Source organism: Podarcis liolepis (assembly GCF_965112155.1).
Source record: "Podarcis liolepis genome assembly, chromosome: 1".
Lineage (NCBI taxonomy): Eukaryota > Metazoa > Chordata > Lepidosauria > Squamata > Lacertidae > Podarcis > Podarcis liolepis.
Genome location: NC_139554.1, coordinates 14,626,239 through 14,641,157, shown reverse-complemented (window position 1 = coordinate 14,641,157; position 14,919 = coordinate 14,626,239). Strand labels below are relative to the sequence as shown.

General features: G+C 43.7%; 1 protein-coding gene across 3 annotated transcripts; it reads right to left on the bottom strand.

Moving 5' to 3' along the window:
• Positions 1-7,408: 7,408 nt before the first annotated feature.
• Positions 7,409-14,818, bottom strand: BAG5 (BAG cochaperone 5). Of its 3 annotated transcripts, none has more exons than XM_083519404.1 (2): positions 14,659-14,818; positions 7,409-12,207 (listed from the first exon to the last, which is right to left on the bottom strand). In XM_083519404.1, exon 2 carries the CDS (start codon positions 12,177-12,179, stop codon positions 10,827-10,829), a length of 1,353 nt encoding a protein of 450 aa, XP_083375530.1. In that variant the 5' UTR covers positions 12,180-12,207; positions 14,659-14,818; the 3' UTR covers positions 7,409-10,826. The 3 variants fall into 3 exon arrangements, with proteins under 3 accessions (XP_083375530.1, XP_083375529.1, XP_083375531.1); XM_083519403.1 differs by lacking the exon at positions 14,659-14,818 and adding an exon at positions 13,098-13,273; XM_083519405.1 differs by lacking the exon at positions 14,659-14,818 and adding an exon at positions 12,939-12,957.
• Between the last annotated feature and the right edge of the window lie 101 nt (positions 14,819-14,919).

Below are 14,919 nucleotides of genomic sequence, written 5' to 3'. Positions count from 1 at the left end.
AGAAAATTTACCCCACTCCTATGGTTCAAAGGCGGCTGCGGCTTCCCTGAAGCTACTATTTACATAACCATAAATGGGCAAGTTCACAGCATTCGTGCAATTAATGTCCACATCACACCACCTCAGCTAAGGACTTTATTGCTACAAGTGCAGTACAATAGAGGTGAATAATATATTATTTTTCAGACAGCACACTCTTTTCCCCACTAGTGTTCCCCCAGCCCAGAGTTTGGGAATTACTGTTAAAGCAAGGATATTGCTCTGCTCCCCTTCAACTTCATTCCCCACAACAATGCTTCCTTCCCAGGTTCAGAAGACAGAGAATCAGTGTTAAAATACTTGAACAGATCTGAAGATCAGTGTTAAAATACTTGAACAGATGTTTCTACAGAGAACAGCTCCTGCTGCTTTCAGTTGCCAGATGTTCACTGCTGACTAGCTAGCAAAAAGCTCAGAGAAGCTGAAAAACTAGTACTTGTTTGTTTCCTCCTACTGCCGCAGGTTAGAGCAAAAATGTTTGCTGGGCATAGCGGCTTCTTTGGGGAAATATGGCTGGACCTCTTTCTGGTTTCTGTACCCCATGTTAGATTCTGGCTTCTGTATAACTTTTTAAAAATAAATGTGTGTAAAAAACACTAAAGTGGTAGTGGAACAAACAAAGCTTTGTAAAATTATAAAGCACATGGAGAAGATGGAAATATGGACATTTTTTGTACTCTCATACTACTAGAACTTGTGGCCCATCCCAATATTTCATCCTCAAAAAAGTGTCACCCATATTTGTTTAAATTACAGTTCTCCAGCCTTTGCTATAGCCTATAAGACTGAACAACTTTACACCTTGTCTTCTTAAAACATTACCTCCATTCACCAGTGTTTCAAACACACCCAGTAGTTTTATTTTCTTCCTATTTACATAAAACTGCAAGGCTGTCGTCATGCTGCAGTTTGTACGGCCACCAATAGGTGGCCGTCCCAACTCTAACGTGACGGCAGGTAGGCAAGTGAACAGTGTGGGTGGTACATGGGCCATGTGAGCTGTTTAACGGAAGAGGGGCACATCAATCAACCACTCTCTGAAGTGCTTCCCCCCTCCCTTAAACGGTGGTGGGGCTTGGGGTGAGCTGTGAGGGACATGGGGAGAGCTAGGAGTTGGAGGGGCAGTTTGGGTGAGCGTGAGGGGGTTGGCCAAATGCAGAGGGAGGAGGGGTTAGTGGCGGTAGCCCCTACTAGAACTGAATTTTGCAGTCATTTCAGTTGCACTTGGGTAGATTATAGCCATTTATGATGGCATTGTTCTCTCATGATCATATACCGTATTTTTCGCTCTATAAGACGCACCAGACCACAAGACGCACCTAGTTTTTGGAGGAGGAAAACAAGAAAAAAAATATTCTGAATCCCAGAAGCCAGAACAGCAAGAGGGATCGCTGTGCAGCGAAAGCAGCGATCCCTCTTGCTGTTCTGGCTTCTGGGATAGCTGCGCAGCCTGCATTCACTCCATAAGACGCACACACATTTCCTCTTTCTTTTTAGGAGGGAAAAAGTGAGTCTTATAGAGCAAAAAATACGGTATATAGCAAATCAAGCAGTTGTTTTTCATTCATTCATGTGTGTGTAGGCTTGTTTGTGTAGGCTAGCCTTACCCAATCTGGTGTCACCCTAATGTTTTGTCTGCAACTGCTTTCAGCCTTGGCGAGCATGGCTGTTGTGGTTCAACACATCTGGAGGGCTTTGCATTAGGGAAGGCTGATGTGGCCCAACCAGCTTTGCAAGTTCCTTTCTGCACTGCACTCACTCTCTGGCTTGAGGCACAGCACCGTAGAAAGTCCTAATGCTTATCCATGGAAGATGGCAAGGTGTAAATGGTGCTGCCTTTCACAGGTTAGATTCCTGACCTTCGATTGCTGCCATCTCTCTACGAAAGCTGCCTCTTCACTGCAAGGTCATGCCTCTATAAGGGGGCCAGATAAAAAGAAAGTCAAGGGCCCTATAATTTTAATGGGGGATTTTTGCAGCTGCAGATTACCTTGCCCCTGCAGGGGAAGCTGCACCTGCCAAAATGTCCTGGTCTGCAACAACGTTTAAGGGGCAGAGGATCTACAATCCCCTTTATCTGGTTAAAGGTAAAAGGACCCCTGACCGTTAGGTCCAGTAGTGGCCGACTCTGGGGTTGCAGCGCTCATCTCGCTTTATTGGCTGAGGGAGCCGGCGTACAGCTTCCGGGTCATGTGGCCAGCATGACTAAGCCGCTTCTGGCGAACCAGAGCAGTGCACAGAAACGCCGTTTACGTTTCCACCGGAGCGGTACCTATTTATCTACTTGCACTTTGACGTGCTTTCGAACTGCTAGGTTGGCAGGAGCAGGGACCAAGCAACGGGAGCTCACCCCGTCGCGGGGATTCAAACCGCCGACCTTCTGATCGGCAAGTCCTAGGCTCTGTGGTTTAACCCACAGTGCCACCCGCATCCCTGTCTGGTTTATCTGGTTACCCTTGGTTAATTCCACGGCTTCAAATAGCCTCAACCCAAGCAGCAATCTCTTATCATTCTCTCTTCCCACCCCACCTCCAAACCACACAGTAGCTGGTTACCTAGAACAAGAGTATTTGCTTCTCTCATACCACTCAGAAAGTCACGCAAAGAAGGTGTGTGTGTGTGTGTGTGTGTGTGTGTGTGTGTTTTCTTTCCTTTTCTTCCCCTTTTGCTATATGCCAGCTCCAGACTGAGAGCCTCGCAGCAGTCAGAGGATTGCATTTTATAGAAGATCCACAGGGTTTAGGGTCCAGCAGAACCAAAGCCTCTGGCATCCCACCCCAAAAGGCAAAATTTTGGGATATTTCTATTACTTACTGCTCCTGCCAGCAGCATTTTACTGCCCACTTAGGCAGAGACCCCCAAAGCAGTACTTATTCCTGCTGGCAGTGGTTTAGCAAAGAGAACACTATGCACCATCCTACAAAACACAGACCACTGATATTGAGGTAGGTAAGCTAGGATTGCAGCCACAGACTAGTGGCTGGTTACACGCTTTATATTAATAACACATGACTCAGCTGAAGAATGCTACAGCAGTCCAGAACATGCTTGGGAATTTTATTTAAGAGGGTGTTTAAAATCTCCTTGAGGAATGAAGTCGAAGAAACATTTGAGGTTTATTTATAAATTATCTTATTTGCATAGATCAGGACTTTTGGGGGGTATAGCCAATAAGCAAAGCAGAGATATTGTTACTTCAAAGTCAGGCTGCCACTCTTCAATGAGACAACAGCAACTGATGCTTTCAGTCGAAACAGGATCCGTGAGCTCCATAAATAGAGCATTTCCCGTGAGAAAGAAGAGTTTGGAAAAATGGGACAAGCGCAACAACATACAGTGAGACATATTGTTGTGCAGAAAGCAGTCACATCCACATAAGGATAAAAACGTCTCCCCAGCCTGGGCAAGAGTACCTTTTCTGAATTCCACACCACTGGAATGCAAAATACGAGACAGTAAGGCAGCCAATGCCTTTACTGTTTGGGGAGGCAGAGAAATTAATCCTTTCTTCTAGGGTAGTTGTAGGTAGGCAAGATATTGTTTCAGCTTATTGGTATCACAAAAGCAAGCAGCAATCACAAGAAAAATCTAGAATTTGATATGGAATGTCTGTCCCATTCATATGGTATGGATGTCAAAAATGATGGGCAGATGAGAGGACGCCCTCCCCCCTTTCTTACCTTTCCGCTCTCCCAGCCTGGCTCACATCTGGTATCAAGAGCCAGGCTAAAGGCAAAAATTTGGGTGGTAATCTACAGAGAGATGAGATGCAATAACTCAGCAGGCATTTTTTAATTAATATCCATCGTACAGCAACTGCCAAGGACAAAATGTTCCCATTTTTCTTTCCCAAGGGTTTCTAAATTAAACTGCAATTACTATTTTTTACTGCTAGCTTTAGTGACCATTTCAGGTTTTTTTCTAAAGCTTGTCTGTCACTGGTTATGTAGTGTGAGCTGCCCTAAGATATCTATACTGAAGGGTAGCACAGAAATAAATACAGTGGTACCTCGGGTTATAAGCACTTTGGGTTACAGACTCCGCTAACCCAGAAGTAGTACCTTGGGTTAAGAACTTTGTCCCAGGATGAGAACAGAAATCACATGGCGGCGGCAGGAGGCCCCATTAGCTAAAGTAGTACCTCAGGGTAAGAATGGTTTCAGGTTAAGAACGGACCTCCGGAACGAATTAAGTTCATAACCAGAGGTACCACTGTAGAAGCAAGTAACATGGTAAATGCAGAGTGGAATGCAATCTGATCATCTACAAGATATGCCATTCATATTATAACCATTTTACAGATGGATAGCTAAGGGCTTTTCTGCACCATTGCAGTCATTGCCAGTTTGTAGAACACAGTCTAGGTGCCTGAGTTGCGCTTCTCTGGAGGCAATATTAAATCATATACCTGTGCCATATCCTGCCCAGAATTATGGGAGTATGCACATGGACAGCTGATGCTGAACTGGAACAGAAGGGTGGACCAAGATCATTTTGGTTCCCTACCTTATGACTTCCACATCCAAGTAAATTTACGTTCATGGTGTTAGTCTTAGGTATAAACACAATGGGACTCATGCAACCACACCCAGTAACTCAGGCTTGCTGTCCTAACCACGCAGCTACAACTAGATAATATTCCCTTTGGAATAAAGAGAAAATCAAACCCAACAGGAATTAGGGATGACTCCACCTTTAAAAGAAAACAACAGAGAACAAACCAGAATCTGCTAATTGAGCTGACACATGCCAGAGGACTCTTCATACTATGTTATAAAGAAATTGCTACAGGCAGTGTCAGGAAATGAAACATCGAGAACACTTTCCCCCCTACGAACTAGACTGGTACTTAGCAGAAGAAACATTATTACAAGCGACACACCTGTCAACAGAAGACAGTCATTGTGCGTGTAGTTTAATAAGAGGCATGGTGTTAAGGTTAGGCTAGGATCTTGCTATTGGGATATTATTCAGGTTTCAGCAAGAGCAGAATTCAGCTGCCTTTACTATGGTGAGGGCTGCTCACCAGAGAACACTGCCTACATACTTTTTCTCTCTTCTCTCAATCGCAGGGGATACTTCTGTCTTGCTAACTTTTCCAGCTAAATGGCAGAGCAGACTCCTCTACTGCCCTGTGTCCTATCATGGTCTTTTAGACCAGGTGCGGAGGCATTTTCAATGGTTTCCAGTCTGGGGTAGGTTAAAAAAAAAGTAGAGATTCAACAAATATCCCTTGAGGCACTACTTCCTACTAGACACCCCATGTTGCTTCAGCATACAGTGGAACCTCGGTTTAAGAACAGCCCTGTTTACGAACTATTCAGTTTACGAACTCCGCAAAACGAGAAGTAGTGTTCTGGTTAGCGAACTTTACCTTGGTCTACGAACGGAAGCCGAACGGTGGAAGGGCACCAGCGGTGAGAGGCCTCATTAGGGAAAGTGCACCTCAGTTTAAGAATGGCTTTGATTCAAGAACAGACTTCCAGAAAGGATTAAGTTCATAAACCGAGGTACCACTGTACCATGTTTTCGCTTCTTCCATTTTGCTCACAAGTTCCAGCTCATTCTGAACAGCCAGCTGCTCACCACGTTAATAGTATATGAAACTCTCCCTTGTCAAGAAGCATCAATATAAACTAGCATTAAAAACAAGCTGCATGCTAAGCAGCTAACCTTTCTTCTTAGGTTTTGCACTTGGCAGATGAGGCTGTAAATAATTAAGACAGAAATGTAGGGCAAGCCTTAATAAATCGCTGTGAGTTATTTCTTGTTCTCTTGATACCTTTTCTGATTAAGTTTCTTGAAAGGCAGGTTTTTAGGGAGCTCCTCCAAGACAGAAGCTTGTCTGACAAAACTGGAACAGAAGTATTATAATTACCACTGTGCTCCTATTATATTTTAAAGTTTTTCCCCCAGAGGAACTGCTCAGAAAGTAGGGCTAGAGGGGAATCTATTAAAGTTATCACAGTAGCAATCAAATTAGCTTTCTATATTGGACACAGCAGTATTCAATACTTGACAGTCCAGAGAAAGTTGCAAGGTCTACTTTGAATCAAGGCTTGGCCCCAGAATCTGTTTTCAGACCCCCATTCAACCCTGGAAGGAAACGATGGCCAATGAACACACACAGGGGGCATTCATCTCACAGAACAAACATAGCCAGTCCTCACACATTTGAGATTAGGGTTTCCAGTTAATGGGATGTGTCATCAAGATAAGTGTTGCCAAGCACAGGAAAATTAACTTTCTATGGAAGACTGCTCCTAAGGAAACATTCTTCCCAATATGTATGACACGATGACTAGCTCATGCCGAGAGGTCTATCTCTATTTGTTCTCTTTATAAACATACTAATCTGCAAGTCGAAATCTAGTTTTCTAATCTGAAAATGGGGTGGCCAAACGTATTTTTGCACCTGAAGCAGGAAATCCAAATGGCACCCTCCGCAAAGAAAGAATCCTACCAAAAAAACCCCACAAAAAATTGCCATGCCTTAATGACATTGAATGTCTGCTGTCGGAGGAGACTGCCTCCCTCTACCTGAAGCAATTAAACAGAAAAAGAAGGCAGGTCTAAATCCAAAATACTAATTACATGCAAATTATGTTAATGAAACATGAAGCACCTGCTGCAAAAAACATCTTGTAGGGACAATTTAAAGAGAAGCAGCTGAAAGAGGTGGTACGTACTTCATCCTCTCTCTCCCGTGTCTCCCTGCTTCTACTTCTCATACCAAATCACTGTGTAGGGAAGGGATTCAGCTACACACATTTAAGCAGAGCATGAAACCACAGGATGGGAGAGTGCTGTTGGCCTCAGGTCCTGCTTGCAGGTTTCCCATAGGTATTTGGCTGGCCACTGTGAAACAGGATGCTGGACTAGATGGGCTACTGGCCTGATCCAGCAGACTCTTCTCATATAAGTATGCAATTTGGCTAACACTGCAATTCTATGTGTACTTTATTGGAGGGTTCGCTCCACTGAAATCAGTAAGACTTGCTTTCACTTAAAGGTAGAATAGGAGCATTTAGCACTTGCTACATTTAAAGGGGCTATACTATATAGATGATAAAATATTTCCCAGTTATGTTTATTAGATTCAGACCTTTTAGAAAACTGCTAACCAGAGCCTAAAGATAAGGTGCCTAAATGTTTTCACTAAGCTGTGGTGTTCTATTATACGCCGCTGTTAGTGATGTTACATTTCCATTCTTTATCAAAAGGTGGGGAAGGCAAATCTTCATTTTAAACATACACCTAGACCAGTTTGCTAAGTACAGAAGAAAAGTGTCATTCTTTCACTGTTATATGGAAAGTCCATTATCAAAAGAAGGAAAAGAGTTTGATCTTGAAATGAATTATCAAGAAGAAAAGCATAAAAATGCTTTATTAGGAATATCTGATGAATTTGTACACACCAAAACAATTCTATACTGTACATAAAAATGAAGTCAATACACTTTCTGAAAAGCAGTATTGTATTTATACAAAGTCTAACATGTCAATTAAATTTTAAGAAAAAATGAGGAACAAAAGCACAATCTGTACCACCAAGTGCTGGGACCTAGAAGCCGCGTAAGTGCAGGGACTCATTTCAAGAGTTTGTTGATCACAGCAAAAGAAGAGTTAAAGTCAACAGATCAGATGAAAGATTAACTGATCATGGTTGCTGGCAAATATATCAGAACAAGGCTGCTTGGATCAACCCTTTTCCTAAAGCAATACAATCATAATCTGGAAAAAAAATAGTATCATGATGTTTAAAGATTCAGCAAAATCACATCACTATGCTTATTTTGCTACAATGTCATGGCACTCCATACAGAAAAGATTTTAATTCTTTTAAAAATGCAGACTGAGCTGGTCCAGTACTGAGTAATTCAAAAGCAGGAAACATCTTTAGCCCACTGAAATGGAAAGAAGCATATTTCCCAGCCTGGTTGCATATTGAATACAAAAAGTACATTCTTCAAAGCACAAAACAAGGATTTCTTACAATCCACATTAACAGACTTTTTGGTTTAGCTTGTTTAGTTCACTATTTTAATTCATGCATAAACTGATTAATTATACTGTACCAAAGATCTTAACATAAGTTTAAATGCTGTACATTGAAACTCATGAAATAGGCATTCTTCTTTAAAAAGAAAACCAGGGGCGTTGAGCTTTTGGAATATGTCTTCATCATATGATTTTCTGTTAAATCAGCACCTATGACATGCTACATAACTATGAGAAGCAAATCTTAGGAATGGGAATAAATAATGGGAGTCTATAGTTAAAGAGCAGCATTCCCCTGGCAGGTAATATATGAACATTTAAGTATGTTTACAAAAAAAATAATAATGAAAGATGAAATCACTAGGAAAAAATAAGTACCATGAATCTGTTACTGAAACATTAATAAGCATTGTTTAGTTGTCACCTCTTGAAGTAAACATTCCATCTGAAGCCGAATCTAGGAGCTCCTTAAACAATGAGTTCTGTACATCTGAAGTTCTCATATAAACAATAGCTTCATCAATGAATTTGAAGTCAGGGCAGCAGTGTATGCAAAGGGGAATAGGGGAAACATGCATGTTTTGAAAATAAAGTGACTTGGGGAATCCAAGGCACATGGGAACTCTATATGCACACCACTTGGGTTCAAAACCTTTATGGCTAAAAGAACTTACTGAAAGTGAACTACTTTTAGTTATAGATGCTAACCAATTCATTAAGGACTCAAACTGGAAAAAAGCAGAAAAGGGCAAAGGAAAGACATTCATGGCGAAGGATCCAACAAGTCTATTGTTTAGCATTGGGTTCTATTTAACCTAGACTGAAACTGAATCCATAAATTTCCTTGACAAAAATTTGCTAAGCAAGTGCCTATAAACACAAAGAGGTAACACCAAGCTTTGAACAAGCTTCTTGTCCTGCAAATGTGGAGGAATATTTTTTATCCATATTAGAGCTGAAGGGTAGAAGCAGTCTAAAGGGTAGACTACTTCACTGGGAAGCAGCATGAAGCCAGCTAGTCATAGCTATAAGGTGCTGTAAATTCAAGTGTCGCTTAAAAAGGCACGTCTCCTAAGGATAGCCTTGCTTCTTTTAATTGCATATTGAAACTCTATTTACAAATCCAAGATCTACATTTATAAGCCATTTCAAAGAAATAATCTTCCGTAAGTCAGCAATTTTGTTTACAGGAGCTATCTGAGAAACTCTGGTTACTTCTTTTACAACTTATTTCTATCTACTGCTGATTTCTGCATGCCACTAAGAATGCACTCTACAAATACTTTGATTGATGCTGGTTTCGTCTTCCCAAAACTACTAACAGGATAGCATACAATCTACACTGAACATGAGTTCAGTTTATTTAGGAATATGGTCAGACATAAAAAGATCTGACAGTTACTAAGTTGTAAGGCTCCTCTAAGGATTCAGGGAATCCATTGGGTTAATGGGGCGGGGGCGGAGGAGAAAGAAACACACAGCAGCAATTACCAAATGATAACAATACATGCAACTAAATCAATACAGCTAACACAATAGACAACTATGCTTCAATCAAAAATAGAAACACTTCGAAGTGTTTGCCATTCCAACTGCCTGAAAGATTCAAAACTATATAAGTATAGCAGACCACACACATCTAAGGCATATAAGTACAAACATCTTGCCATCACACATAGCTAAGGATACTATCATAGCTCACCAAAATAACTGAAAGGAACTAAGTCCAGAAGGATTTGGAGCGTATCAGCAACACATGAAACTGTGACGAACACTAATGGTTTCCGGCCAAATTCATGTGTAAAAGCACTTACTTCATTTTTTATCATGCCAAAAGCTGTAATAATATCATTCAAACCAGAAAAATGCAAAGGAGTCATTTAGAAGCTGCCCAGTGTGTCAGGAAGCAAGTTATTTTAGACATCACAAAATTTGGCTAAAGTAGTTCTACAAACGTTAAGAGTCCAGGTTTTTGGGGGGAGGGGTGAAGGGAGGTGTCTCTTGACTATTGAAGAATTCAGCTTAATTCTTCAAAAGCTATATTTTATTGGTTTTTCAACAACATACATATAGAATTTTTTTCAGCCAATGCTGTCAGCCCTGGTTTAAAAACAGAAAACTGCTTTCAGAATGACTAGTCATAGTGTAACTGCAAACAACCTACGCCTATATGAATCAGTACATTGCTTCAAAATGCAGCCTGCAGTTTATGCCTAAGTGCAAAAACTGTTACTACACACAGTCCTATATTAGGCCCTAACTATTAAACACTGTATGTAATCAAGCCAAACCTTAGGCAAGAGATCAGCGAGACTAAATCAAATGCACATACAAAAAAGGCCATGACCAATTTGCATTTAATCCTTTGGATTGTAACTGGGCAGTGGCAGAAAAATGTGACATCTAAGGTGGTTTATGGCTAACAGACATTAGCTCTTTGTCTTCTCTCCATCAGTTTCACTTTGACTCCTTAAACAAAACATGTTGGACAGATAGCATTCTCTCACTGTGTAGAAGAATTCTATACAGGATGGTTTGGCAGTTCTGCAACACTTCATCACAAATCATGGGGGAAAGATGGCTGTGACCAAAACTAACACAAATGGCATGATTGCTGTCATTGCCCGACTGCGACAACACAAGACAGCTGCAGCATAGCTCAGTCCAACATTTACGTGGCCTGTAAGTGATGAGCAAATATACTTTTGGTCTTGTGTCGTCTATGGGAGATTGGTCGACGTAAAGTGCAAGAGAGAAAGCAATGTCCAGCACAAGACCTCTGTTATTTAATATTCCCATTCATCTGTTTTCATGTCTAAGTAGTAAAGAATATTCTGCGCAAGCTTCACTGCCTGCTTCCTGGCTGCTTTTGAGTGCTCATCCCCTTGTGGGTCTATAGCATCAAGTGCTAGAAGTTGTTTGGTGAGGAGCTCCTCTAGTCTCATGTAGTTCTTATCAGTTCTGTTTCCATCGAAAGACAGCACCTCTTGCTGAATTTGGGACACGTTTCCAAGAATATTCCAAACAGCTTTATGTGATGCGGGTTCTGCTTCTGTTTGCTCTGCAAACATTTGTCGCTTGACAAGTGCCTCCTTTAAGTCAATATATGTTATGAGGGTTTGTACTTCTATCACTGCTCTCCTCCTGGCTTCTCGGATACAAGGATTTTTGCCTGGACTCACTTCATCCAACTGTGCAATTAACCCTTGCAGTTCTGCTTTTGACTTCAGGTATAAATCTGAAGCTCTCTCTACTTTTAAAAGAGAAGCATGAATCTCTTTCATCTTTTTGCGGATTTCCTCAATTTTTATAATGCACCTGTTTTGTGCCAAGTCATAAGCAGAAGTGGCATCAGCTTCTTCTTCAAGATCCAGGTATTTCTGCAATTTATTGATCTCCTCCACAACTTCTTTACGGTAGTTCCTTATTTCTGGACGGCCACATACATCTAAGGCATCCAGATCAGCAATCAGGCCAGTGAGCACGCAAGATAAATGTCTACAGGTCTCATTGTTATTTACTCCCATTAAAACAGCAATAAGGGTCCCTTTCGCTTTGTTCACATCAACCATGACAGAATTAATCTTAGAGACAGAAGGATGTGCATCACTGGACAATGGCAGTGAAGGCTGCTGCTTTGTACAACTGTCTATAATTTCTTGAACAGCACACACTTTGGTCAGAGTGCGATACCTGGCTTTCCGTAGAGAGAGTTTCCCTCCAGTTTTCACCTGAGTGAGCCTAAAGATGATATCTTGAATACCTTCTTCAAATTCCTCAGTTACACAATTGCCTCCTTTGTAAAAAGCTGTGATTTCTTGTTCCACCAATGATTGTGCTTCATTAAACAGGGATTCAATCTCCAACCTTTGGGGGTGGTTTGCATTCTGCTCCAGTTCCTTAAGCAGTCTTTCAGTTTCCTGGGCAGCCCTCTTCCTGGCTTGCTGAACATCACCTCTGCCTTCAGCATCCACAGAATCGATTTCAAAAAGTTGTTTAGTCAAAACTCTCTCTAGTTTCTTGTAAGCTCTGTCACTAGACAGACCACTGAAGGATATTACTTGTGACTCAAACTCTTTGACTTCTTTCTGTATTTCTTGTAGCCTCTTAATGGAAGGATGTTGGTTACCCATATCCATACTTTTTCTTCATCCAGTTCCAACAGAGCTAGAAATAATGCAAATATACAATCAGATATAACTGATGCTTGAAATACATGTCTGCTTGTTAGTCAATATTTTGAAAATTCAACTTTTCTGCTCTAATTCTACAAAGACCTAACATTTCACTTTTTACCAACATCTAGTCTTGGAAATACCTGTCCACAAACAAAAGAGGACTTACCCTATGTATGTCCCATTGAGTTTCATGAAATGACAGTTTAAAAAGCATGACATCTCTGGATCTTTTCAAAAAAATATTTTAAAAGGGTATCTCCTAGAATTTTGTTTACTGTCACACACTAACGGCTTGATCCTGTGCATTTTAACTAAAGCAGCAAACAGTATGTTTCATGAGCCTCTCCTGCCCCCCCCCCCCAATCATATGCACACCAAGAAGAGGGTTTTCTTTCCTTTGTCATTAGACATCACAGGCGAGGCAGAACAAAGTAGCTGATGCACTGAGGAAGAAAATGAAAGATGATAGTGCCATCTGCTTCCCAAACATTACTCTTCTGGTGCCAGAAAAAGGCAGCAGCTAAACAAGGAAAAGAAGATACCGCTCATCTTCACTTGCCCTGGTCAGGCTAGTAATGAGATACATGATAATATAGGCAGTACAGTCAGTACTACACTTTCACTTTCCTGTCTCCAACGCCCCCAGCAATAAGGCAGCTGTGCCCTCTCAACATTTCAAACCACAGCAAGCAGACCTTTGGCCAGGCAACATCTGAATACCTCCTTGGGATCTTCCCAATTCCCTCCCTGCCTATATGGCCTTGTCTCCAGTTCATCTGCCTCTTGCTGCCGCCGCCCTCCCACCCGGGAGCTCCCCTTCCCTGCCCCACCCACCACCCCACATACACACAAAGCCAGCGGCGCCCGCCCCGTTCTCACCCCAGCGAGAAGCCCCTTGGGGGAAGCGAGTCCCCGTGCACAGAGCTTGATCCCCCGCCCCCTATATCAACCCTACATTCCTGCAGGAAGGAAGCCGGGAATCAGCCCCGAGCTCGGGCCGCTTCCCCCCAGGCGGAGCTCGCGGGCAGCCTCCCTCGCCGCCCTCGGTCCCCAGTGACTTCACAATGCCGGACACTCTAATTCCGCCTGGGGCAGCCGAGTCGCTTCTCCGGGAGCGGCTCAAAGCCGGAGCTTGGCGCCAGGAAAACGGGAAGCAGCTTCAGCAGCCAGAAGGAGCTCGATGGAGGAAGGGGGGGGGAGAGAAAGGAAGGAAAATTCCCCTCGCCGCGTTTTGCCAGGCCTAGGCTGGCATCTCCCTCTCCCAACAACTTTAAAATCCATAAGCTCCCTTTCCCGCCCCACAGGGGGATTCCCTCTCCCCTACAGGGTGTAGCCACTCGCCCAGCCCTACTATGCCTTGCCCCCGCTACAGAGACGCCACCCAGCTGCTCCCCACCTCCTCTCCCCGCCACGCAATCCTACAACCGGTGTCCAAATGCGCCCGCGCGTGCCATGATGCCCACGCCGCGGTTTCCAATCCGCGCAACGTGGCCCAGGCAGCTCTGAATCCCCCTAAACAACAACAACAACAACAACTCCTCTGCCCGTCCCCGCAAGTAGGTAGGGTCGGCCTCTTCCCACCTGCCCAAAGCGATCGTTCCCTCGGATCAAACCATTGCGCCTACCGACCAACCTCTCCTGCGTATAATCCGCTTTGGCAAAAGGGTGAAATTACCGGGTGAGCAAAAGAGGCGCGCCACGGCCGCTCTGCGTCCCGAGACCCTCCCCTACCCAGGTCGGGCCCTTCCCAAGTTGCCCCAATAGGACCAGGCCTGGAACTTTTCACTTTTTATTTGTTTTTAAACCAGGCAATATGAGATCTACAACCCTACGCAGCAGCGTCTACGTCTGGAAGGAAGCCAATGTGCGAAAGCGAGAGGTAAGGATTACTATTCTCCTCACCAACTGGAGCAACTTGTTACTATGCACGTTGGTGTGTGTGTTTTTTTTGCAAACCGCCCAGTGGTATAGAAGTTTAATAAATAATGACAACTTCCAGTAGACACGGGTTGTTGTGAGCATGAAGGTGGCACGAGCCCTGCCCCTCTTTCTTATCAGGTGAAAGCCCTTCTCCTGCCACCCTGGCTGCAATATCTCCCTCTCACTTACCACTCACACGTAGCCGTTTTAAAGCCCGCACTTACTCGCCTCCCTATTCCAGCCCCCACTACTATGGCTTCCCATCTTCTGGTGAATTATCTCTCCCTCAACACGCAAGCGGAGCAAGAACCTACCAGCCGCTACGCTGCAACACCGAGTGCCTCGCACCGGGTTCCCACGACCACTTGTCACGAGTCTCTCTGAACCCGCAACCAAGGGCGTGAGGTTGCTGGGGGGGGCTCCATTTTTATTTTAGCTTCGCCTTGTTCTGCCTTCCTCAGGGGATACTCATAATAAACAACAACAGGCCTCTTAGCCCCTCGCCCACCCGGCCCCTCACCTTTCTGGTCAGCGCATCGCCTCTCCTTCAGGGGCGCCGGGGAGGCGCAGTGAGGCGACTCCGGCCTCGTTCCCTCTGCGCCAGCCGTGCCACGCCGGCCATGCCACAGCTACCAGGCTCCTTTCAGCCCCGCCGTCTCCGGACTCCGCCGGTCAACCCACCGTCGCCTCACACTCTTCTCCTCCTCCTCCTCCTTTCCCTCAGCTTAGCCTGCCTTAACCTGAGGCGGGGACTAACCTGAGCCTCTCTTGGCGCGTGCGC